Source organism: Rhea pennata, chromosome 19 (genome assembly GCF_028389875.1).
Source record: "Rhea pennata isolate bPtePen1 chromosome 19, bPtePen1.pri, whole genome shotgun sequence".
NCBI classification, from domain to species: domain Eukaryota; kingdom Metazoa; phylum Chordata; class Aves; order Rheiformes; family Rheidae; genus Rhea; species Rhea pennata.
The window spans coordinates 1,791,709-1,816,912 of NC_084681.1; the positions used below are offsets into that span (position 1 = coordinate 1,791,709).

The 25,204-nt window shown below is 57.4% G+C and overlaps 1 protein-coding gene across 1 annotated transcript in view; it reads left to right on the forward strand.

Annotated features, from left to right (window-relative positions):
• SLC39A11 (solute carrier family 39 member 11) overlaps positions 1-4,257 on the forward strand; it is a 97,604-nt gene extending 93,347 nt beyond the window's left edge. Inside the window, exons 7-9 of the mRNA XM_062591670.1 lie at positions 920-1,018; positions 2,273-2,431; positions 2,603-4,257. Coding sequence (XP_062447654.1) covers positions 920-1,018; positions 2,273-2,431; positions 2,603-2,681 — 337 coding nt within the window. The 3' untranslated portion in view covers positions 2,682-4,257. The remainder of the gene's footprint in view (positions 1-919; positions 1,019-2,272; positions 2,432-2,602) is intronic.
• Positions 4,258-25,204: the final 20,947 nt, after the last annotated feature.

A 25,204-nucleotide genomic window follows, 5' to 3' on the forward strand; every position in this document is an offset into this window, starting at 1 on the left:
AAACCGTTCCTGTCCCTTCCTGAGGTTTAAGCTCCGACGGAGCCGTGCTTGCTGCCGCGGGGGACGGTGCTTTAAGCGGAGCCGGGTGAGAGAAAGAGAGCAAAAGCCCGTGGCTAAACCGTGCTGATGACACCGTGGCTGTGAGCCTCACCCAGGAGGGGAGAAGTCCGCACCGGTGTGGGTAAGGGCCGGGCAGGGCAGGGGGCCACACGGGCGAGGGACCAACATCCTCGCTGCGCCCGGGGCTTCGCTGGCAAAACCTCTCGCGGAGGAGGAACCTGCTCCGCTTCGAGGGCCGTCGAGCATGCCGGCGGGTCTGGTTTGCATCCGTCTTTCCTTTCTCTGGAGTGAAAGGACAAGTTTGGCGACAGCCGGGCTGTGCGAACTCCCCCGTTCCTGTCCGCCGCGGGTGCTGCGGTGCGCTCGTCTGAAGAAGGATTTCTCCGCGCGGCTTCCCCTCCCGCAGCGAAGCACTGAGCACTTTCCCCAGCGCGTGGGTCTCCCCCGCCGCCCCGGCAGCACCCGCGTGGGCCCAGCACCCCACCGCAGCAGCCGGGCCGGGAGCCCGCCACGTCCCCCCCGGCCGGGCTCCCGGGATGCTGAAACACCTGGGAAACCTGGGGTTTAAAATGCCGCACGGGGCCTCCCCAGACAAGTCTCTTCTCTTTCCATCCGTTTCTCCGTTGCTCCCAGGGCTGGTGCTAGAGCTGATTAAATGAGGGAAAGCTCTTTGAAGGCGAAGCTTGCTTTGTACACGTTAAATATTAGCTCAATTAGTCCCCAGGGCTAGCTGCTTTTATGTTAAAAAGACATATCTTTAATAACGTCTTTCTTTTCCCAGCTCCCCATCCTTGCCTATCCTTTCCACCTAATATGTTTATATGCATATAAATGTATATGTCTGTTTTCATTTGGGTAGGAACTTAGCGATCGGAATTGGGATCCAGAATTTCCCGGAAGGGCTTGCCGTGAGCCTGCCTCTGCGCGGCGCTGGACTCTCGACGTGGCGAGCGTTCTGGTAGGCAGAGCTCCCCTTCGCCGCGGCCCCGTGCAGAGGCAGCGAGCGCTGCCCGGGCCCCCCCCGGCAGTCACATCACCTCCCCCTGCCTCGCTCCCACTCCCCCGTGAAGCCCTTGGCCACGGGGTTGAAGCTCCAAAAGAAAAGCAGTGGCGAGAAGGCAGAGCTGTACCGGGGGCTGCTGCTGCCTCTGCCGGGAGCCGGCTCCGGCCCGGAGAGCCGCCGGCTCCGCGGCTCCGAGCCTGCCCGGGCTGGGGGGAAGCCTCCGACGCAGCCCAGAGCATGTTAGCGATCCGTGCGGTTCACCCCAGCCCCGTTTTGTTGGCTGTTTCGCACCTGTGGTTAGCTCCCAGATCCTGCACTGAAAAGGTTTTTTTATTATTATTTTGTTTTATTTTTTCTCTCTGGGCTTGATTTCAAACCCACTTTTTTTTTTCTGCTTTTCCCTGAGTTGAAAGAGCCAAGGGCACGAACTCTGCGAGCGCGAGGCCGCGTTCCTGCCCGTGCACGTGTGCTCAGCCCTGTGATGGATGGGAGGCGGGGGGGGGACAGCTTCAAACTTCTCCCTCCAAAGTTCTGTTTTCTTTTCCTCCCACCCACCTCCTCCAGCTCCCTCAGCACAGCCGCTGCTGTGACTTGCACCGGCGTTACTGCTGCCGGGAAGGCAGTTCCCATGGTCTGGAGAGCTGTGCTCATTAAAACGGACCCAGGAGGAAAGAAAGCATGAGGGAAAAGCAGAATTTCATTCTGTCACTCATCCAGTCAAGGCTGGGACCAGATGTCTCTTTTGGCCTGAGCTGTTCTGGTTGGAAATATGTCCGATCCATCCCTGCCTGCAAGCTGGAGTTCCCCAGTTCCTGCAGAGCTGTTGGGGAAAAGATCAGCTCTTAATTCCCCTCCTGGCAAACTCAGCTAGGTTAGGTCAGATCACCCTCACCGCCTGCTTAGAATAACAGTGCCGCAGTGCACAACCTCTTTCTCTCCCCTTATGGATTAGCCCATGGGTAACCCATGGGGGTTTGCGACGTTTGCACCCAGGGCTGCAATGAAGGACAAAGCGCCAGGGCCAAGCGGAGCCTGCAGCCGGGTCCCTGGAGGGCCCAGCCCCAGCAGGGAGGGTGGTTTCCCCATCCTGGGGAGGGAGAAGGAGGCGGCCGTGCCAGTTCCCAGCTGGAAGCCCACACGAACCGTGGGAGGGCTTTGCTGCCCCTCTTGCAAGGTTCCCAACGGCTTTTAGTCTTGTGTTTTTTGCAGGTATGGGCAGCTGAGCGGCATGGTGGAGCCTTTAGCTGGCATCTTTGGTGCCTTTACTGTGGTGGTGGCAGAGCCTCTTCTCCCCTATGCCTTGGGCTTTGCTGCTGGAGCGATGGTCTATGTGGTCATGGATGATATCATCCCTGAGGCACAAACCAGGTGAGAACTCCTCGGTGACCAGCACTAAATACCATTAAACACATGGGGAAATGCAGAGAGGACTTTGGAAGAGCCCTTACCTTGCCCGGATGAGACAAAAGCAGTGCATTTTTCATGTAAAAGAACACCGCGGTTCCGAGGAGCTCACGGCGTCCCCTTTTCTCCTTGCAGTGGCAATGGGAAGCTGGCTTCCTGGACCTCAATATTAGGATTCGTGGTGATGATGTCCCTGGACGTCGGCCTCGGCTAATGGCAGGTCACCACTCCCAGCAGAAGACTTCAGAGCAATTTGCGTGGCGGCACTTGGAACTGGACATACTTTATCCTCTAGACTTTTTTGTATATACTTTTTGATCTGGTTTGGTGTTGATTACCGATAATTTTATATATCTTTCCCCATAACATAATGTTAATGGTTTTCAAAACACAAATATGGGTGGCTCCTTGCAGGTCCTGGTTTCCTTTTGCCACCAGATTTTCTTTTTTTTTTTTTTTTCTTAACAGGGTTGTTGGTAAGATGCATTGACGGGGCTGCAGGTTACAGTTTACTTTCCCTTCAGCTCTGGGGTTGTTTCTCTAAACCAGGTCACTCTTGGTTTTGGTCATCTTTGTTCTGTAGAAGATTAGAAATTCACTGTCAAGTGTTTACACTACTCTGCGGTTAAGTACCAAGGCATTTGAATGGAGTAAACTCCTTCAAGAGGCTCCATTTCCACACTTGATTTTGAAGGCAGGTGGAAAGATTAGTCCTAAGGTAACATAGACAGCACTTTGTGACAGGTCTAATACATCCACTGGTCCTGGGGAATTTTTTAGGGTACTAGCGATTTTGATGGTTGCAAATAGTCCAAACAAATAAAAAATGCATTTTCTTGGTATCTCTGCAAGAGGGAAACATCTTGTTTTTCTGAAACGTATCTCCCAGGTGGGGCTTTGTTGCAATGCAGTGTGGCTTGTCCAATACCCAGAGGTCTTCTCCTTTAAAGAAGACAGGGAGAAGAACATGTGCGTTTTGTAGCATGCGCTCTGTTAAAAGGCAAGATGTGGTAATCCACGTTGCTGGTAATGTGCTGCGTGACTGTCATACGGCAGGATTCGTGTCCACGTGGGCCAGTGACTGTGTTTCTGGTGTTACTGAGCCACAGCTATTTTATGGCTGCTATTTTGAATAGTTAATAACTCTCTGCTTTACCGAAGATCTCCAGGAAGCGTAAACGTGGGCTTTTCCCAGCGGCTGCCCCATCAGCACCTTGTCTCTGCAATGGCCATTGAGGAGCTCGGGGCTGAATCAGGCTCGACGGAGAACCCGGGGGGGAGAGCAGCTCTCCTTTCCCTTAGCAGGATCAGGGTGAAATACTTTATCAAGATGAAATAATTATCCAGCCCAAAGAGCCAGAAGCATGCACCACATGTATCTGCCTCTTCACCCCTCTCCTCCTCAAGCGTCTTTGGCCGTTGCTGGGCTTGCTGCGGGTCGGGAGCCGGCGCCGCTCAGCTCCCGGGCGCCCGGTGCTGGCCCTGGGGCCACCGCCGTCACCCTCCAGGGAAGGGCACGCCGCGGGAGCTGGCGCGAAACGCGCCTCCCTGCGCGGGCGGGTTCCCGGGGTCGGGGCCGCGCGGGCGGTTGCAAACCCGTGGGATTGCTGCAGGTGCTGCTAGGGAGGCTGCGGGAAGGCAGCCCGGGGAGCCGGCGGGGCTGAGCCATGGCGTTCGCTTCGGTTCGCTTTTCGGTTGGATTTCGTTTGTGTTTCATCTGTATGTCAACCTGGATGATACAAAACTACTGTTTGCTGATGGATTTGACCTTTTAACTGTGATTGGTTTCAATAAATGGGAAATTCAGAGTTTGTACTGCTTTGTTTTAATACAGTGAATCCATGCCCTTTCTTCTCCTCTCTCCATTCTGCTGCCTTTCTTTTTTCCAGCTTAACTGCTTCTGCCTTGCCATAGGTCCTGCCTCCCACCTGGAAGGGTAGTCTGTTAAAAAACAAAACAAAACAAAACAAATCACATCCAACTCCTAGTAAATGCCTTATGACTCAGAAAAAACCACCGCAGCAAATCCCTCAGAAAAACGGCATCCTACGGCTTTGCCTGCACTGACTTGAGGGTGCGCGTGCATCGGCCGTGCACCCGCACACGGACGCGTGCGCGTGCACGTGTAGGTGCTGCCTCTGCTTTGCCTGGAGCCAGCCCCGATGGAGGCTGCTGCGTCCCGCCGCGTCGGCCTCGGCTCGGCGCTGGGCGGAAGCGCGGGGATGAAGGTCGCGGCGATGTGCAGCGCGGAGCGTTGCAGCCCCCGAAGTCGGGCACGGAAACAGGAGGGCAACGGGAGGTCTTCCAGCAGCGTGGATGAGCTCGGGGCATCCGAGCCCGCCCTTCCGCGGGAAGCGTGGGGCTGCGGAGGTGGACCTGCCCGGGCCCAGCACCTTCCCCCGCGCGACCCTCGGCAAAGCCGCGAGCGAGAGCCCCCGTCGCCGGTCAGCTAATTCGCTGCCGCACTGAGTGCTCGTAAGGCTTTTTGCTCTCCGTTTTCAATCAAAAGCCTTCACATGAAGCTTGAGAGCCTTGGGGATGTCCACAGGTCTGGATTTCGAGCAGACTGTTTTGTAAGTAATGTTTTCTCATTTGATTTCTGGCATGTGGTGTAAGTTGGTACAAAAAACACATTATGCATTTAAAGGCAACCTTGTAATCAGATTGCTGGAGATAATATCACATAATGCATTTAATCCTGCTTAGATGTAGCCAGCTGAGATAATTATGTACATTGGACCCGTAGGAAGTGAGTGGGGAGGGCAGGAGGGTGATGCAGAAAACACATGTGAAAATCCTTCTTTTCTGTTTGTACCCTGGGGTGAGTGGAATTAGATATCTATTTCTTGCTATGATTGAAAAGCTGGCTGAGGGCCAGGCCCAAAATTACATGGGGAAACAATAGCTGTCAATTAAAAGGTGCAGCTCTGAGCAGATGCAATATAAACACACAGCCGAGCTACGCAAAGCGGAGAAGCGCTCGACTTGTCGCTTGGGGCTGCAGCCGGGAGAAACCGGCTCTGGGGCAGATTGAGCCGGAGTGAAAAGAGGGGAAAATCGCCCTGTGCTCGGAGCCGGAGGCGGCAGCCCTGCCGGGGCGGCGGGCTCGAGGCCGGCCCGGGAGCTGGGCGCAGCCGCGTGACCCTCGCCGGCGCCGGAGGAGCTCGCGGCCCCGGCTGCGCAGGGGTGCCGACGCTCCTGTGCCAAGGCTGAGCGCGCACACGGGGCTTGGGGGGCAGATCTGGAAGCCGCTTACCGAGGTTTTTATTTCATCTCATCGGCTTTTCCAGGCTGCCTCCAGGCGCGCGCTCGCCGTCGGCTGGCCTCGGGCCGGGGACCGGAGCGAAGCCGGCGCTGTCTGCCGAGGGCTGCGCCCGACTTCCCTCGCCCTGTTGCCGGAGTATCGAACCTTCGTAATACGCTAAATCGAAGGATTTTTTTTTTCTTTCCGTGGGTCCTGCGAGGGGGAGCGGGGGGACGCACAGGGCGAGCTCTTCCGCGGGATGCAGCCGACCGGCGGCGGCGGCTGTTGGCCGTTTCCCGGCTCTAGCAACAGGGGTTTGGGGTTTTCTGCCTGAAGACAGAGATGATCGGTAAGAGAATTAGTGGTAAGAAAAGTCAATATTAAGTTGTAGTATTAACAGTGGTGATTTCTCCCCCCTACTGCATTTTATACAACAACTTTCGTTTGTTGGGTTTTATCTTAGAACAGTAATAACTTTTTTTGCATTTGCTGGAGAAAAACTTAACGTGTGACTCCTCTACATCCAAAAACCTCAAAACCCCTAAAGTAAAGAAAAAGCTCTTTTCTAAATGGTGTGCGATGTGCTCTTGCCCTTGGGTTTAAAAATAACCCCAAACCTCACGTGGGTTTGTGGCCTGCTCCTTGCTTCCTTTAAATTCGCTTTGGGGTTTTCCGGAGCGCTAATGAAGGAGAGCGGCCTGGCTGCTCGGAGCAGGGCTTGGGAGGGCCGAGCTCGCCGGAGCGGCGCAGGCGCCGTGCAAGGGTGCGGGTTTGCCCGCGGGTTAGGCCGCTGCACAGGGGGTTATTTGGGGCACGTGAGCGGAAGGCAAAGGTGCCGTTGCACGCGCGCAGGGATGCGCCTGGGCCCATCCGCCCTGGGACAGCGGAGGTGATTCGGGCTCTGGTGGCAATTTGTCCCGCGCCAGCCCGGAGCGCCGGCCCATTGCTCTCGCTTGAATTCGGTCTCGTTGAGCCTTCCCTCGATCCAAGGGCAGGATGAGGCCTGATAGAGGATCGACTCTCTCCCCCGAGCCGGTAGCATCTCCTCTCTTCCGCAGGCGACGCTAGCAACGTCCGAGGCAGGTTTTTCCTGTTTTTTTTCCTCTAGGATCTGCGTGCCTCGAGTGCCGTGGTGCAAGGAGGAAGCGTCACCCCTGGGCTCCCGGGAAATCCACTCCCGGGAAATCCGCCCGCCTCGATCCGATGCCCGCGCTGCTCCCGCGGGGCGCCGCGGTGGCACGCGGCGAGCTCGGCGCGGCAGCGGGTCCGGCGCTCCGCAGACCCCTCCGGGGTGGTGCCCGGCTGCTCCTCGCCGTGTCAGGGCGCAGGAATGCCGCCGGCGGGGCCCGGCGCGCGGCGGCACGGGCGGACCGGGGCGGGCGGGCACCCGGCGCTCGCCAGGGCGCCGGCGAAGGTGGCGGCGGCGGTTTCTAGGGAGCGGGCGGGGACAGAAAACCCCAAGCGAGGCCTTTGCACGCAACCGAACAATAATCCCATTATTAGGGCCCGAGCCGTGAAACCAAACACGGCGCAGAAATTACTCGGGCTTGCAAGATGCGTGCCCGGGGTAGAGCGCAGCACCTGAGTCATTGCTTGTAAAGGAATAGGTTTCACCTCCCTCCCCTCCCCTTAGGACAGAAACAATTCAGACCTTCAAACAAAACGACTCTCTTCTCCGTGTGCACGCTCTGTTGTACTTGGCAACCAGGGTGCAATTAAAAGCGCGTCTCTCTCTCCCTCCTGCGTGCACGCCCGCAGGCTCCCGTCCCGGTGCTCGGCAGCAATCATGCAGCCCATCTGCCTGCTCCGGGCTGTCCCAGCGCTCCCAGCCCATCTTTGGCCTTGGCTGCGCCGCGTCGGCTCCATCTTGTCGCCCCGTGCCCCCCGAGCGAGCCGGTCCCCGGGGACCAGCCGTAGCAGACGTTGCTCCCCCTTTTCCTACGGCAGATAGGACGGGGTCGCTGTGCTTCCAGCTGGGATCTAGGGCCAGGCTCTGTTTTTAAGCATCCATTGGTGCTCTCAAAGTACAAGTATTTAGCCTCACACGGTCAACCCAACCTTCGAAAAGATGAGCCTTAAAAAATTCATTATTTCCACCGGCGGATAGAGAGGTGGGTGATGATAGCTTGGAAACGTTGCACCTGATGTCTTCAGAATGACGTTTGCCATTCGGTTCTGCTATGCACTGGGCGAGAGGAGAAAAGTCGAAACGAAATCGTTCCAGGAACGTCTTTGTTGTGGATTTCCAAACGGGAAGGGAGAAAACTGCGGAGTGAGGACTCTGCCTCTTGCCCAGCTCCAGCCTTAACACCTCGGCTTTTCCTTCGCGCTTTGGCGGTGCAGAGGGCAGTCATTCGCGGAGGAAAGCAGAGGGGATATTTTTGAGGCTCTTAGTACGTCCTTCTGCGGGCAAGGAAGGGGCCCGAGGGCTTCCCAAGCCATTAAACAAATGAAGTTGTTTAGATGGAGGAGGCCCAGGCGACCGGGCGTGAAAGCCCCGGGGGCCGCAGAAGCGCGGTGAAAACGCAGCGTGGGCGGCTGGAGAGACGGCGAGAGGGTCGCTGCCGGCTGCCGGGAGCCCCGACGCTGCTCTAAGCGGACCTTGGCTGCGGAAACGCCGCCTCCGAGACCGCTCCTCAACCTCGCCGACTGCCGAGCCTCCGGAGGGGAAGGCACCTGAGCAGGCACAACGTGCACGACGGGGAGCCGGAGCCGCCCGCCGCCCGCTCCACCTCCGCGGCCGCGACCCGGGCAGGGCGGCGAAGGCAGCTTTCCGTGGGAAGATGCAAAATTCCCGCGCTTAGCTGCCCTGCAACGCGAGACACGCGCTGCGTTTGGAGGAGCCGGCACGCGGGCGACGTGCCCTGGCGCGGCGCTCGCCGAGGAGTGGCTGGTCCTGCCTGCCGAGCTCTGCCGAGCGAGGAGAGGCACCGAAGCGGCTCGCAGGCCGGGACCCCGCCGGCTCAGCGGTGGATCTCCAAGGAGAGATGAGCCAAATCCTGCTTTCAGTTGCTTCTTCCACTCTGTCACAGACTGGAAAGTGCTGGAAAAACACGTGAGGCCCAGGATGGGCTGAGGATGGAGCTTTTCCCATCCCAGAGCACTGACACATCTGATCCAACCCAAGTCCCTTGCAGACAATTTCTGCGAGAGCCAAGGGCTGGAAACCCACCCAAGAAAACCAGCCCTCTCCCTCGCTGGCGGGGTTCCTCCAGGAGGCAGCACCGAGGGGTGCCCTTCACGGGCTTTAGCACTAGAAATAGCGGAGTGAAGTCTCCAGCGCCGTCACGAGGAGCCTTATCTTTACGGCTGTGCGTGAAATACAGCAGACTAGGAAGCCTCCAGTGATGTCTCCGGAGCTGCTTTGGTAAGCCGTCCTCTCCAGGTGCGCTGATGTGGCGTGTTGTCGGTTGCTTGCTCCATCGTGGGCGATGGACGACCCATCGTGACATGTCCGAGCGGTGTCCCCCCCAGGGCTCTGTCACCCTGGCCTTGCATCTGCCCTAGCTTCCCGATCTGATGGACACCTTGCGCATCCGGAAGCGCTGATGGCCCAGGGCGGCATGGCTGCGGCCGTGCGTGCGTTAGCAGCGCCAACAGCGCCGAGGGTTCGGGTGGTCAAACCGTCCCCGACGCTGGAGCCGTGGGCGCGGAGGAGCCTGTCGTGGGAACCGGGGCGGGAGACGGGCGTACGGCGCTCCGTCACGCCGCAGAGAGGGGCAGCAGCCAAAACCGCGCGGAGCTGCCGCTCGTGGGGCGGCGTGAGCGGGGAGCGGTGCGCGGGCCGGGCCCGCCGCTGCGGAGCAGGGGTGGCGGGTCCTCCCGGCCTCCCGCCCCCGTGGCATGGTTCTCCCTTGCGGATGGAGCCCGGAAAGGCCGCCTGCCCCGGTGAGAGCTGCCCTTGAGCTCCTCGGGGTGCCGACCTGGCAGCTCCCTTCTAACCATGGCTAGTGCTTGATCAGAGCCTCCTGAATCAAGAGGGCTGGAAACAGCAGCGAGTAACAACTTCTCCTGCAGCAAGGCTGAGAGCCGGGGAGGGAGACTGCTCACCTGGAGCAGCCTGGAAAGCACTGGTGAGACTTCAGAGAAGGTCTGAAGTTCCTCCTCGGGTGGGGGTGGTTTCTCTCACTCTCTCTTTTCCCTCCCCCTCTCCTCGAAGCTCTCAGAAACAAGTGCTGGTTTATTGCTGTTTAATTTGCCAGCTGCACAAAGGCCGCCTTGTGCCGCTGAGCTCCAGATGTTTAGCATTTCACAAAAATCTGACCGTAAGGTACCTGTGTCCCGGGTGCACCAGCGGAGCTGCCGGGGCAGCGGGCGCCCTTGCAGCCTTCGCCCCTCGCCTCTCGGAGAAGCCCGGGCTGGGCACGAGCGGCCGCGGAGCTGCACGTTTTTGCAGGGTCTCCCTAGGTGCTGCGGAACAAACTGCTGGTTGTGTCCAGAGGGTGCCAAGGGCCTGAGCGATACCTGCGTTTTCTGCTGGTTTCCCCTGCTCCCGGGAAAGAGGCTCCTCTGGCCCGGGAGGGTGGCCCAAGGGCGGCTTTCCTGGGAGGAGAAGGTGCCCGCCGGAAAGGCTGCGAGGGTTCGCACCGGGGATTTCCTCGGCCCTGAGGGCAGCAGGCTGCAGGTTTGGGTAGCGACGGGCCATCCCCACCCCGTGCCTTTGCCTGCGATCCCTTAACTGTTTCCAAAAAAAAAAAAGTCACATGACAAAATACAAGGAGATAATTGCGGTCTATTGGGCCTCTTATCCCGGGAGAGAGCACACTGGGCAAGCCGGAAAGGGAGAGTTAATCGTGGCACTGGCCACGGCTCCGCCAGCGTTTCCCGCCGGCACGCAGGACCCGCACGTGGCAGTCGCTCTGCGGTAGCGGAGGTGGGGACCCGAGGGGCCGCGGCCGCCGGGCTGCGCCGGGAGGGCAGCGCCGAGCCCCTTGCAGCGCGGCGGCGGCGGCGGGAGCGGGCGGCCGGCTTTCCCGGCAGCTGGCGCGCCGCTGGAGGTGGCCGACCCGCTGGAAAGCGCGCCGGCCGCCGCTCCGAGCCGTCATTCTCATGCAAAGCGTGCCGGGGAGGGAGCCCCGCGGCCCCGCAGAGCCAGGCGGCTTTGCCGCGGTGAAGTAATCCTCCCCCGGCACCCGGAGCACATAAAGCGCCGCGGAGCACAAGTGCCTCTCTGTCCTGCCCCTTTCTTCGCCTTCCCTTTAATAATCTTACTCTTTTGTCCCCAAACGTTTGCTCCCGGCGTCATTGTTCCCGCCTGCCCCGGGAGCTGGCCGCCCGGCAGGGCAGGACCCGCCGCGGTGGGCTGCCGAGGTGCTGCTGCTGCCACCTGTTTTCTCCGCTTTATTTTCCAGGACACCCGATTTATTTGTTTTATTTTATTTTTGCTCCTGGTTTAGGGTCTATTAAGTTTACTCCCGCTTCCTCTGCCCTGGGAGCCCCGGTTAATGAGTAACCATAGCGTGCTCAGCGGCAGCTGCCGCCGACAAACCGACGGAGACTTTTTTGGAGCTGCATAAGGGAACGTTTGTTCTGCAGCTTCTCAATAGATCCTTGTGCAGGAGGCAAAAAGTGTGGGGAGAGAAAGAGCGAGACACTAAATCACCGGGCTCCTTGGAAATCTCGCTGCGTGTGTGTTTTTATTCCTCGTTATAATAGATGCGAGATGAGTCACCTTTTCAAGTCGGAATAACGAATTTGTCTTCAGAGCGGCGCGCGCACACTTTTTTTTTTAAAAAAAGTGTTTCAGCTTTAAAGTTCTTTTTAAGTGACTTAAGCGCACCCCGCGCGGCCCGCGGGCGCTGGCGCGGCTGCCCCAGGCAGGATTTGCCTTGTCCCGCTCCCGGCGGGCGGCAGGTTTCGCCGGGACAGTTCGTAACTTCGGCTCCGCGCGCGGCGGCTCTCGCTGCGGGCTGCCGCCGGGATCTGCAGCAGCTCCGGCGCCCCCCCCCCCCCCCCCGCCCGGCTGCCGCCCGGCGCTCAAGGTCCAGGCTGCCGTCCAGAAATGAGTTAAAAAAAAAAACCAAAAACATGTAACCACATTTTTCCTCTTCTTTTACAAAACCTCATTTTTTTTTTTAACTTTGGGATTGGTTCAAGTTTTGGGCAAAGATTCAGGTTGTTTTTGTTTTACCTGAAACGCAGCTCGCCGTCCCCTGGAGCAACAGCTCTTTATTGGCTCCTGCAGACTCTTGGCACTCTCTGCGAATGAAATAAAAAGTTTTTTGTTTCCATATTTCAATATATTTATATATATTTAACTGGTTTGGGGAGGGTATTTGGAGGTCAGAGGACTTTCGGAGGTTACGGGGCTGGCCAGGCCTGAGAACAGCCGTCCTGTGGGAACCCGTTTCCCTGCTCGCTCTCTCCCTCTTGCTTTTCTCTTACATTTTCTAAATGCTCGTGCTCATCGCTAAGTGCTTTTCGTGAAAAAGCCAACAGCAAAGTCCCCAGTGAGCTCGACAGATGTGCCGTTCAAAAAACAGCGTGGTAACAGTGATGGGACCTGCGGCCGCGAACCCAGCCGTGCCCCTGGGAAGGTGCTGGTGCTAACAAAACTTCTTTCACTTTGAGGCCAGTCATCAACCCCGGTTTGGTTCTCCCCCTGCCTAGGACCAACCACCTGCAGTTCGGTGTCGCGAGGACATTGGGCAGGGGAAGGTGGCGGCGGCGCGGGCGTCCCCGCGGACGTGCCGGGCCCTGCACCCGGGGCTGGTGGGCTCTTTGCCCAACGCTTATTTACCTACCCTGACGTCTCTGCTTGTATCTCCAGCAAAGATCTGCTCCCTTTCATCATTGCACCGAGAATTTCTGGTGCTTGGAAGCTCCTGTAAAACAGCTTGGAAACGGCAGGAGCCAGAGGCTGGGGGTGGCTTTGCCTTGTGTCCGTCCCGTCCTCCTTTCGGAGCGCCCCGAGTCCCTGCTCTCGTAGGACAGAGGATGCTTTTAGCTGCTCTAAGTGGATCTGTCGAGAAACCACGGATTTGCTGTGACTTGGAAACATCTGGCTGACACTCTTAAGCCTACAGGCTCTTGTATGATTATCCTTATTACCTGATCCGTGTGTACTTTATCTTGCTTTATTGGCAATTCTGCGCTGGCTCCCCAGGCTCGGCACCCACCCCCGGCGCACAGACACGCCGGCCGCTTTGCTAATTAAACCTCGGTGCTTTCTTCCTCGGGCCGGGCCCTCCCCTCCCATCTGCGCGGCGGCTGAGGAATGCGCGAGAGGAATGCCGCCCGGCCCGGCGCGGCGCGGCGCGGCGCGGCGCGGGGGCTGCCGGCGGGCAGGAGGCCGCGGCGCTTCGAACAATGTCTTTGTGTTCGCGGCGGAGCTGCAGTCACGCAAGGCCCGGCCCGGCCCGCGCCCGCCCGCTCCACGCTCCCGGCCTCGGCTCCCGCGCGCGCGATCGCCTGCCTGGCGCTGGCGCTGGCGCGGCGCGGTTCGGCGCCTTTGAAAACCCTGCGCCGTCACGTCGTGTTCTTGCAAAACCAGGGCTGGGATCATCCCGTAAATCAAAGCCAAGCTCTCCCGTGAGTCACGGAATCACAGGAGGGTTGAGGCTGGAAGGGGCCCCGGGAGATCGTCTACTCCAACCCCCCCGCTCAGGCATGACTTGGTAGTCAAGGAGGACTGTCTCGCATCCCCGGTTCAATTCCTTCCTCAGGTCCAGCCTCGGCAGCCACGTGGGGATCTCCACGCGGAGCGGGGACACCTCGCCCGTGCCGGGGTACATCTCACGTGGACACTTACACCGGGGCGAGCTGACCAGCGAAAGCTGGTGGAGCAGCGGCAGGGCCCTACGGTGGCGTGAACCGTGTTGGGTAACACCGTGAACGACGTCTCACAGCACTGCGGCTCGTCCGGCACGTGGCTCTGAAGACGCGCCAGCAGAAACAGGAGCAAAGCTCCTTAATTAAGTTACAAAATTGGTACTTTGCTCTGAGAAATCCAGCGCCTCCTAAACACGTAGCCCTGATTATTACGCTTCCATGCTCCCAGTCGTATGAGCTCCTTAGAGGTCCTGTCCGAGTTCTGCTGAGTCAACAGGAGCCTTTCCACTGACTCCAGCGAGCTTTGGGTCTCATCCTTCCCACGAGCACCGTACGACCAAGTGCTCCTGCCGAGGCCACCCACCCCACCAGCGGCGTGCCCGGCGGCCAGGGAAGCGCCTCGCCGCTACGCCCAGCTCTGCCCCACTTTGGTGCCGCGGGATGCAGCCCTTCGCCTCCTCGCGCCGTTCTTCCCCGTTCTTAAACCCGCCATCGCTGGGCGTTGGGAACGAGAGATCCCCCAGCGGCACTCGCCACGGCGGCAGCGCGGGGCTGGCAGCCCGGGCTGCGCCGGGGCAGGTGAGCGGCGGCGCGCCAGGCCAGCCGCACGGCCAGCACCTCCCTCCCTGCTATAAATATCAAATTAGCCTCTGTCGTTTTTGGAGCTGATGCTCTTATTTTCCAGGCTGCTTAGCTGCTGCTGAGGTTTCTCACCTGGCGTCTGGGGGAGGCTGCGTGCCTGGGTTTCCCGTTCGCTGGCCGCCGTCCTGCTCAGCTGTCTGCCACATTTGGGAAGGTGCAATTTCTTGCATGTGAAGCACAGCAAAAGATTCCTAAAAGAAAAGGGAACCTGGAGCCAAGTAGGGCTCCGAAGGTGAGGTAAGAGGAACAAGCAGCCACTCTCCGGCGGTGACTCAGGCCCCAGGGATGCAGCGCGGCGGGTGTCTGTTCTCACTGTTCGCCGCGCAGCCAGCCGAGGAAAAAAAGCGCCATAACTCTGACCTGCAAGAAAAGGGAGGGAAGGAGGAAGTGGAAAAAAAAGCTGAATTTCTGTCTTTGAATAAAAGCAGCAGAGCTGTCCGAGGCTGCAGTCGGGACTTTCCTGCCACTTCCCAACAGCAAAGGATCGTCAGACAGACAGTGCTTCACCCTCTCGGGCCCTGAATCTGCAGCGACTCGCAGGGCGCTCGTGCGGGAGCAGCCGCAGCAACCTCGCCAGCGCGCCATCGGCAGCCCCGGGCCGCGGCATGGCCGTTTCCGCCCAGGTGGGGGGCACGCGGGTCCGTGGCACAGCCAGAAACGGGAAATCTTCCCCTCCTGGCGCCCAGCTTGGCTCTTTGCTGCTCGTCGCACTCTGGTGCTTGCCGAACAGGTTTTAATTTACAGAACATGGGCATGAGAAAGTAACACAACCTCCTCCTCCACAGCTCTAAAATATATGTTTTTTTCTTTTTAATATGCCATAAACGATGACCTTTTACCTCCTGAAAATTGCAGCCAACACAAGCACAACAATGTGATTTGTGCAGTATTTCAGTCGCGGTTTCTTCAAGAAATTCATCTGGTCTTGAAGCAATTAAGGGGAGGGAGGCATTTCCACTCCGGCTTTGGGCCCTGAAAACCTGCCAGGAGGGTTTTTCCCCCTTCTCTCTCTCTCTCCTTTCCCCCTCCTGCCCCAGCTCCCCTGGCTCACTTGTCCCAGAAAACTTGTGCCGCTTCGCTTGGGCAGCGCTCGTGAGGGCGAGCCCCATCCTCGCGGCCGACCCCCGCGGTGCGCGCGGCGCATCCGGGGCAGGAGATTCCCTCCCTGGAGCCGAGCCCAGCTGCCACCCAGACGAGGGGAGCGCTGGGTCGCCCCGGGGGTCCGGTGGAGGGCATCGAGAGCAGCAGTTGTTGCCCCGCTGCCGCCCGTGTTATCTCCTCTGGGGCATTTCCCTGCACCCTGCAGGAGCTGGGACAGAGTCAAAAGCACGCGCGTGAGATCTGCCGCGCAGCACCCCAGCGTGTGCCTGGCTGAGGACAGCCCCATCCGGCGAGGATTTGCAGGTGACTTGGACCGGACTGGCTTGTGTGTGCTTGCAGGACCGGGTCTTAAATTAGCCTGTAAGTCAGCAGTAAAGTTAATTGCTCATTCATTCCATGGTTGGGTTAATAATTAATTTAAATTAATAATTGGGACAATAATTAAACTAAACAATAACTAATATGTGGGACAATTGAAGTAATTGTTCTCAGCGTACGCATTTCGGTGCGGTTACTCATTCACCCAGGAGTTTATGGGACGAATTCCGCACGTGACCCGGTCGGCGTCAGGCCGGTTTGGTGCGCGGGACGCTCGCTGCCTACAAGGATGCAGCTGGAGGAGAGCAGCGAGCGCCGCGGCTTTGGGGCTCTCCCCCGCGGGCCGGGCGGGCGCTCCGCGCGGCAGCAAGAGCCGGCGGATGCCGGCAGCGCGCCGCGGGCTGCCGCGGCCCGGAGCGGCTCGGAACGGCCCGGAGCGGCCCGGAGCGGCTCGCGGCGCCCCCCCCCCGCCCCCGCCGCTGCGCTTTGCCCTCCCCGGGCGGGAGGCGGCTCCGGGCTCGGCCCGGGGGGGAGGAACTACAAGTCCCGTGGAGCCGCGCCGCGCTGCCCGCGGCCGCCGGGGCTATATAAGGAGGGGAAATGGCCCGGCCGCCGCAGTGGGAGCATCCTTGGGGGGCAGCGCGGCTGGCCCGGCTTGCTGCCGCGCTTCCCGCCCGCGCCGCGGAGGGGGCTCCGGGCCGGGCCCGGGCCCCGGAGGAGGAAGAGGAGGCTAGTGATGCCGGAGCCCGGGGGGAGGGCGCCAGCGCTGGGGCAGCAGCTCGGGGTGAGCCGCGGAGCCTCGCCGGCCGCAGGTAGGTGCCCGGCTGGCCGCGGGGGAGGGAGGCAAGGGCGGGGGGTGGCGGCGCTCGGCCCCGCGCGGGCGCGTCCGGGGGGCCCGGGGCGCCGGCCCGGCTCGGCTCGGCCCGGCCCGCCCGCGCTCGCCGCCTTTGTTCGCCGCCCCGCGGCGCTCCCGGGCCCGGGGTGGCTCCGGGCGACCTCGGGGAGCGGAGGCCCGGAGAGCCCGGCTTCTCCCGCCCCGGCGTGGGCAGCGCAGCGCGGCTCCTCCTTCCCTCCGAGAACAGACACGCGTGCGTGTCACTTTTCTGTGGGCTTTCAGGGGACTCTTCCCTGCTCCTCCCGTGGGAAAGCGCCTTAGAAAGGCTCCACGTGAGTGAGGGTGTGTGGTGTGCCGTGGGCAGGTGCCTGGCTGGAGGGGCAGGGAGAGCTGCGGGCCCTGGGGTGCCAGGCAGCCCCTCTGTGCTCTTCTCCCCTGCTCGTGGGGACCCAAGGGGTCTCCCCGGTGTTTGGTGCTGCCTGGCACGAGCCTGAGAGTGAGGAACACTTGATCGGGGTTGGTGATGCAAGGTATCTTTGATGCACAAGAGCACTTTTGTGTGAATTTTGGAAAAATATGAATGAATCCCTTATTTTGCTTGCTACAACAAAAAGACCACACCAGTCTAGACCTGCAACCAATAACACACAAGAAAATTAGTGCTGTCTGCTCCTAGGGACCTAGTGCATTGAGGACAACACTGTCTCTTCCAGTGTGCAAGCCTGCTGATCCATATGGAGGGCAAGGGAAACCGTTTGGGGAAAGGATGTTTGAGGTTACTTTGATATAAACAAGAAGAGCTTTTATTGCCCAGACATTGTTAGTGTTCTTCTTTGCTGGCTTGGAGTCTGCTTCCTCTGAACTGTTTTGAGACTACAGAAATTGCTCGGCTCTCTAGCTAATTGAGACATCTTTTTATAATCATGGTCACAGCTGGTGGGACGAAAGCAGGGAGAGAGGGTTGGTGTGCTGTGACTCAGGCCTTGGGAAGAAGCTGTATCTCAGTTTGCCCAGTGTTTTGAAGTGGAGATTGCTGTGGCAGTGGCTGGAGCAGGGTATGTGAGGATGCCTTTCTTCCCAAACTCATTCTCTGCTGTCAGGCAAGTCACACTCTTGAGACATTTACTTTCTTACCTACCTGTAAACTTGGGGATGGGTGGAAGCAGCTTCATGGGCTGCCCCAATTCACCTCAATCCCCCCGCAGATGTAAGATCAAACAGCAAGTTTGAAACCCCTGTCTGGGAGACATTGTAGGGTAGAAGATTGTTTCAAAGTTGAGTGTTTTTGTGCTCCCCTTTCTCAAAGGGCTCCCTGCAAACAGGGCAAACTGCTTGGATTTGCTGTTTCTGTTAAACTACTTGGCTGCCAGCCGCTTTCCATGCACAGGTGTCTAAAGAGCCACTGAGATGTGGTGCCCCTCAGGTTCCCCTGATGTGTTGGTGATGCCGTTTTGCGGGTGCTGCGGAATGGCAGCAGGGCTGAGCCCTGGCAGGGACTGCAGTGTGCCTGATAACGGGAAGACACAGCTTTGTGAGGGGAAGAAGGTGCCTGTCTGCAATGTGAAGGTGCTTTGCAGGTGTTGTGTACAAGAAAAGTGCAGCGCATTTCTTGTGCAGGCAAGAGGAACCACGCTTGCTGTTGTGGCCAGAAGTGTTCCTTTCTTTGGTATCCCGCAAGCTACTGGGTGGGAATGGCATTCTCCGTGGGCTGGAAGCGCACAGTTGCAGGAGGAGTGGGATCTGGCGTTTGCACAGCAGAAATGCGCTGCGTGATCGTGGAGTACAGGGAAGCCTGCAGCAGCAGGCTGAGCTGTTCGCCGGAGCTGGCTGCTGTCAGCTGCAGGTTTCTTGCCAGGGCTCAGGTGCTGCGCGCTGGTGTATTTGGTTATGGTGGTGGGAGATGTTCTGCCCGTGTGGCCTGAGGGGCAGCAGGGCAGGCTGTGTCCCTGCCCAGCCGCCTCCGTTGTGCTGGCGGAGTCCAGGGTGGAGCTCCCCACCTGCGACATGGGGCTGGGGGAGGCAGCCTCAGCTGTCCCGAGCCCTGCTGGACTCTGCCAGGACCTGTGCTCCAAACCCATCACAAGTTGTGGAAAGAGCCCGAAGCCAGGCTGAGTCCCACTTTGTTCCTCCCTGTGCGAGCTGCGGTGGAGTGAGATGGGGAGGAGGAGGGAGGTGGGCAGCAGCTGCTCCTGTGGCTCTGGGTCCCCATGGCCAGGTCGGGGCTGTGCAGCATGCCGAGGAACTGGGGAAAGGTGGATTCACCCTGTCTAGGCTGGAAGAGGAGCAACGGCCAAACAGTCTGGGGACTGAGGCCCCACATGGTCATTTGTGGTGGATAGCACGAAGAATTGTTTGAGGAACAGCCTTAAATTAAACTGTTTTCCTGGGATTTTAGAAGTCTCTGAAACACTCCGGTGCTAGTCTTGTCTATACTTGCTTTCCTTGGGGCTCAGGAGTGTGCTGCAACTTTGCAAAGTGCAGCATGGAGGGTGTAAGGGATGGTGGGACCTGGCCCTGGGACCCCAGCCTGTCCTAAGCTAACGCTGCAGCGAGGTGCAGCTGTGAAATTGGGAAGCCTGGCTTAGGTCCTTTCTGGTGAGGCTGGATTTTGTGCACATTCCTTTTGTGTTTGGTTTTAAATGCATCTCCGTATAGTAGCATCGCTTCTCATTGGTGGGTGTTTTCTTATAGCAGTTGGCTCAGCTCTAGGCTGCGGAGGGTTTTGGACTCTGGGTTTTCTATCTGGGGGTTCTTCCCTCTGCGGAGCGAGCCAAGTGCCCTTGGTTTTCAGAGATGAAATGCCGCGGGCCGCTCCCCAGCCCCAGACAACGGGGGGATAATGCCAGAAACGTAACGCTGCTTGCTGGGGGGTTTTTGTTTGTTTGAACTTTGAACAGAGAAGAAAAGCAACAAAAGAGAGGGCAAGAAAAGCACAATGTTTTGCCAGTTACCAAGGCCAGCCAGAAAGTTATAACTGCATTACAAAGGGCAGCCTTGTTCAGAATGGCTTATTTCATCAGAAAGATGTATTTAAAAAAAAAGGCCAAATACTAGAATAAAGTCCCCTATGTTAGTGTAAATGCTGCATGAAAACACTTTTATTACCTCCTATAACTCCTTAATAAATACCGTTCCTTTTTGATGAAAGCTCTTAACACAGGATTAGGGTTTACAGTGTGTTGCCTTATTAGTCCCTGGAGACAGATCCCGTGTTCAGTACAGCTTCGTGTCCTTCTCTGCAGTCTGCTTCAGAGCTGCGATGTTCCCTCCTTTTCCTTTTGGGTTCCCCCCCCCGTGGCAGCCTCTGAATCGCAGGCAGTGCTTTCCTGGACCGGCACCGAAGGGGGAAAACAAGCTGGAACGGCTGTGGTTAGGGAGGCTGGTTCTGGCGTCGAGTCCGTCATGTGTCTTCTGCTGAGCACAGCGCTGATGAGGTGCGAAGACCTCAGCCCTGGGGTTGTGCTGCACCCTTGCCCTAACAAGGTAACATTTTTTTTCCTTCAATTGGCTTGTTCCTTCTGCCAAACCACAGATGTTTTTTGAGGGCTAAAACCTAAGCCTTTAAATAAATGTGTTTGATCCTTGGGTGGCTCTGCAGCTTTTCTTGCAAAAACGAAGCCCTGAATGGATTTTAAATCAGGAGCAAATGTTATCTAGTCAGACTCTTTAAAGCTTCTCTCTGGGTTTTTATCCTAGTCCCTTCTCCCTGGAAGGGGATCAGAGCTGTCTAGTGCACCTACAGCAAAACTGCCTGTGGCCTCCTGAAGGAGGAAGTGAAAAGCAATGACTGGCCTAAATAAAACTCAGTCTAAGACAACCTTGAATCTCTAATGCAACTCCTGCGCTTGCACAAGAATGTGACTAGTATTTCTTGGAGCCAAAAATTTTTGCATGGCGCAGGATGTTACCATATGAAAGCTTTAGAGCTTTTTGGCTTTGAAGTGCTGCTGTGGACTGCTTGTAAGTGTTTTGAACCGGGTCAGATGGTGGCAGGGTGCTTTGGGATCTCGGTATAGGTTCTCCTCCAGTCTTGGGTGGATGGAGGATCGTTACTGTCATTCTAGTTACCTTTGGCCCCTGCTGACAATCCTTCAGATTGAACATTTGGGAACAGCATGTTTCAGGAGCAGCTTCTCAGTTTTGGAAGTCTTTCCTGAAGTTGGTGTGAGAAAGCATACTTCTGGGGCTGGGCTCACGTGGTTAGCAGAAGGTGCAGAGAGCATCCCTTGAGGCTCTGAATTGTGTTACAGCGAGTTTCTGACCTGTGGCATTCTCTTGCTCATCTTCTGTGCGTATCGGGTATTTCTATGCATATGAGCTGAGCAGCCGAGGGCTGGCGCGTCCAGGTGGGCAGTATGGCTGGGCTGTGCCCGTCACCGGGTGCTTCCCTATGAGCTCTCAAGATGATAGAAAACCCTCCACCCCCAGCTTGCTGAGGAGACGGGGCAGCCCGGGTGGGCCAAGCCCAGGTGAATTGCCTGTGCCCACCTGGGGTGGCAGCGTGATGGGCCGTGCTCAGTTCGGGGGTGGTCGGGCTGTGGCCGCTGTTGTGCGAGGTGACCGTGAGGTGTGCAGACGTGAGCATCCTGCCAGGCTGCGGCTGGGATGGGGCTCCTGTCGCTGGTGGGCCGGGGCGTCGAGAGCTGCAGTGGTGACTCTGAAAGCACTTGGAATCTGTTTGCTTCAACCCGGAGCTGAAGCTCCGCAGCCAGGCTGCTGTGGCTCGGGTGCCTCTTCTGGGGCCGGATGAGACTCGGTCTGAGCATGTGTCTGCAGAAAACTCCCCGTCACAGAGTTAGGGAGGAGGTGCTGCTCACCTACCTTTTTTTCTCCAAACTGTGCGTGTCAAATCTTCCCGGCAGAGGACTTGGGAGCGGCGGCTCGGCGAGGGGGAGGGAGCGAGGGAGGGCTTCCCAGCTCGGCAGACTCTATGGGAAATAACGATCCCCTTTTTATAGCTTCTTCAATTGTCCCGAAAATCCCTTTTAAAGGGAGGAAAGTTCCTTCCTTCCTTTCAGCTCCTGGTATCTTTAAGAATTCGCTCTATTGTGCGCCCAGGACAGAGACCCCTCTATGAGGCTGCCGGGCGCTCTTCGGCGGCCCCCTCCCCGCGCTCCTCCCGCCCCAGCTCAACAAGCCCCCATTCTCCTCTGAAGAGGGTCCCTCTGTCTAACGCCAAGTAACTCTTAAGGGTAGCATTTATCCTCGGGCACTCAGCTCACAAAGAGTGCTGGAGTGTCAAATAAACTCACTCCAGCCTGCAAAGAGAAGAGGAAGAAAATACAAAACCCCCTTTATTTCCACCCCTGCAGGGAAACAAATACGGACTTTGTGCTGGAGAGCAGCAGCGCCCTAACGAAGCAGGGCACTGTGCGCACTAATGTATCTCTAATAAAATTGTGTGTGTAAGCGCACATGCTGTAGTGTGCGTGTGAGCGCAGACCCGGTGCTAAGCTGCAAATCGGGATGCCTCCAGACAAGTGCTGGCCACCCTGCACGGCCGCTGCTCTCTAGGCAGAGCTCTTGCTGCTGGCTTTGGCCTTTCAGCGATTTCTGCGTTTGCTTTTGAAGAGGGGAGCTGGGACGAAGATGCTGGTTCTGGCCTGGCCCTCTGGCACAGGCTCGCCCCGAAGGTAAGGGACAGCAGGCGCCCGTGCTCGGGGCCCTTTGGTCTCTAGGAGTCCGGACCTCCAAAGAGCTCAGGGCAGCCGAGACCTGAAAGCTGGCCCCAGGCGCGGGGTAGCTTTGCCAGGGCGCGTTTGGAGCAGCGGAGCCCGGCTCCGTGCGCTGCGGTGGGCGTCCTCCCCGTGCGAGCGGGCTGTACCGCAGCGGGTCGCGGCGGCTTTGCCTGCCGGCTGCCGCGTGGTCGTCGCTGCTGCGTTTACCGCTTTGGCCCTTGCGAGAAGGAGATGTGCTGACCTGCTAAGAAATAAGAATCCCTCTTCTGTGGATGTCTGAACTGTGCTCCTTGGTCAAAGTGATGCGAGGGGTGGGGGCTGAGCAGCTGGGACAGGAGCCGTCTTAGCAAGGTCCTGGCTGATGCTGCCTGCTACCGGAGGACCTGGCTGGCAGCATAGCCTGTACCTCTAAGCAGCAGCAAAGAAAATCCTGCTTTGCAGTCCTCCATTTCCAGTCAGCCCTGGCTTTTTAATGCTGAATTTGGCAATATTTTGCAGCCATACTGATTTCATGTAGGATGTGCCCAGTTGCCCTGCTGCTCCTGGAGCTGACAGACCTGCAGTGCAAGAGCAACATGAGCTGTGCTGCAGTCAGCAGTGGTCACTGATGTTCCCTGGTCCTGACACTTGTCTCCCTGCAGGTTTTAGTATCTTTTCATTGCTGAAAGGGGCAGAAGCAGCCTGCTGCAATATCCGACTAGCCTTCTTCATACCTGGAAGTGGGAAGGAGCAAACTCTGACTGTGGAGCAGCAGGCTTGCGACTTCTCTCCTTCAACCAAGCAAATGGTCCTGAGTGAACAGGATTCATCGCTGGGCTGTCATGAGTCTTCATCCCTTTGGATTGCTGTGGATTCTGGATGCTCCCTTCGGTCATCTGCAACTGGGAAAGAAACTGCCAGGAGATCCACAAATACCTACTTCTCTCTGAAATCTTGTGGATTACTATTTTGGACATCGTCAGTACTGTGGTTTTTACTAATCTTATGGAACTGGCTTTATTACTTGAAATTCCACAATCTGAAGATGTGGAAAGCAGCAGGAATAGCCCAGTGCTACCGGATCCCCTCTTTTTCTGGGCTATCTTACTCTGTTCAGCCTCATGGCTTTCTGGAGGAGCAACAAGAAGTGCAAGTGCCTGTGTACGACAAGTCCTGCTGGTCTTAGGTGAGTTGAGTATGTACTTTTTTCTCTTCCTAGAAAGAAGGATTCCTGTGTGATTCTCAAAAGTATATTTTCTCCCATGTGGAAGGAAGTGCCAAATGCAGGTACCTGCCACTCCAGGAAGGATAGAATATAGGTTGATTTGTATCTGAAAGCTGAAGTGGCTTTCCTCTCCCACTTTAATCAAAGTGCAGATTTTTGCACCATTTGAGCCTGAAACCTCATCCCTAATAAGAGTTTTCTTCCTGGAGTTACTGCTGAATAATGGACAAAGAAGCTAAAGTGAAGCAGACCACAAGCAGGTTTTTCTTTCTTTCCTGAGAAGGGGGGAACCCTGCTGGTTTTCTATACCACCACTTGCTTTGACACGCTCTGAAATAGCTGTGATGGGGAGCCTGCTGCTGATCGGCTTCCTGGGAACCATGCGAAGCTTGTCCCTGGGTCCCACGGGGCTCCCCGTGCCGGGTGATACAGGGGACGAGCTGGAAGTGCACAGGCTCCCTTCCAACAAAAAATGTGATGTAAGCCTCCTTGAGACAGAAAATCCCCTTCCCTGGGGAAAGCCCTGCTGGGAAAGGGTGCCAAGCCTTTGGCTCCTGAGGGCACATGTTGGGGCTTGTATTAGCAGTGGTGTCTTGGACCTGATGCCAGGAGAAGCGCCCCAGGGGCTTGGCAGGAGCTGCCCTGGCTTGGTGTGGACTGCAGTGAGAGGCAAAGCAGGTGGAAGCGAGTGGGGGTCTCATCCCAGCTGTCTGTCTGCTGGGCACAGTGTTGGGGCTGGCGGCTGAACGAGCTGGCGGCTCTTGTGTTGGGAGGACAGGATTTACCCCCCTCTCCTAGAGGGTGCTGCTGGTGCCCAGCTGCCCTATGTTGGGGGGGTTTGCTGGGGATCTGCACTGAAGTCCCTCTGATTCCTGTGTGACCCTGGAGGGATGGTTCAAACCACTGAGACTGCTTTGGCCCTGGCCAGGCCTCATCATCAAGAGACAGATGCAATGGTCCTGTTGCTGGTGAAACCTGTTTTTTGTGGCCCTCGTGTTTTGGCTGAGGACATTCCCCTTCAGTCCCTGTTACCTGTAGTTGTGGAGACCCTGGGCTGAGTCACCTCTTGACTGGGATGGCTCAAAACTGTTACGGAGACATGGAGCAGAAATGATTGTTTCTCTTTTGGACTCTTAGGACTGTACTGTGCTGCACATCTCCCATGCTGCCAGTAGCGCTCTCCAGATTGCTTATTTCTTATGTAGTAAGCTTGGTCCAGAAGAATGAGACTGAGCAATGTGAGGAGCAAAGGTAAAATTACTGCTGTGTGGGACCTCTCTTCCCAGCGCAGGTTTCACTGTGGGGAAGCAAGCTGCAGAGCTTGAATACCTGCATCCATGAACATCTTGCACCCTGCCAGAGCAGGCTAGAGGCTCTTTGTTTGGAGAGGGAGTTTGGGGGCCTTTTCTTAGAGTCAGGAGTACAAGTGGACTGTGGAGCAATCTGGTGTGAGATTTTTCTCTGCCCATTGGAATCGGAGTTGTTTCCTTGAATGGAAAACCCTCTGGAGTGAGGTTGTAGAAGAAAGGAAGGTTTCTTCTTACCCTGTGAGTGGTCACCAGGCCAGGAGTTCACCATGTTGCCTTTCCACAGCCAGGTTTACTGCAGTGTCTGCATGACTACAAACTGTGCTTGCTGGCATAGGTGGCTTGTGCACAAAGATATTTGACCTCTGAGCAGCCTCTGTAACCATAGTCCTTGGCAAGATTGCCTGGCACTCACTTGGTATCTTCCTGCTGTGAAGGAATATCTCAGGCTGTGTTCAGATGGCATTTCCTAGGTGCCTGACGACAGAAACCCTCTGTTGTCCTGGCCCTTTTTTAGGCTCTGGCATGTGGCCCCCATGATGTTGAGACAATACATCCTTGCAAAAAGTAAGGAGATGCTCTAGGCAGCTGAGTCCTGCTGCGTGGTCAGTCCTGTAGCAGCACCTCAGCTTTTGGGG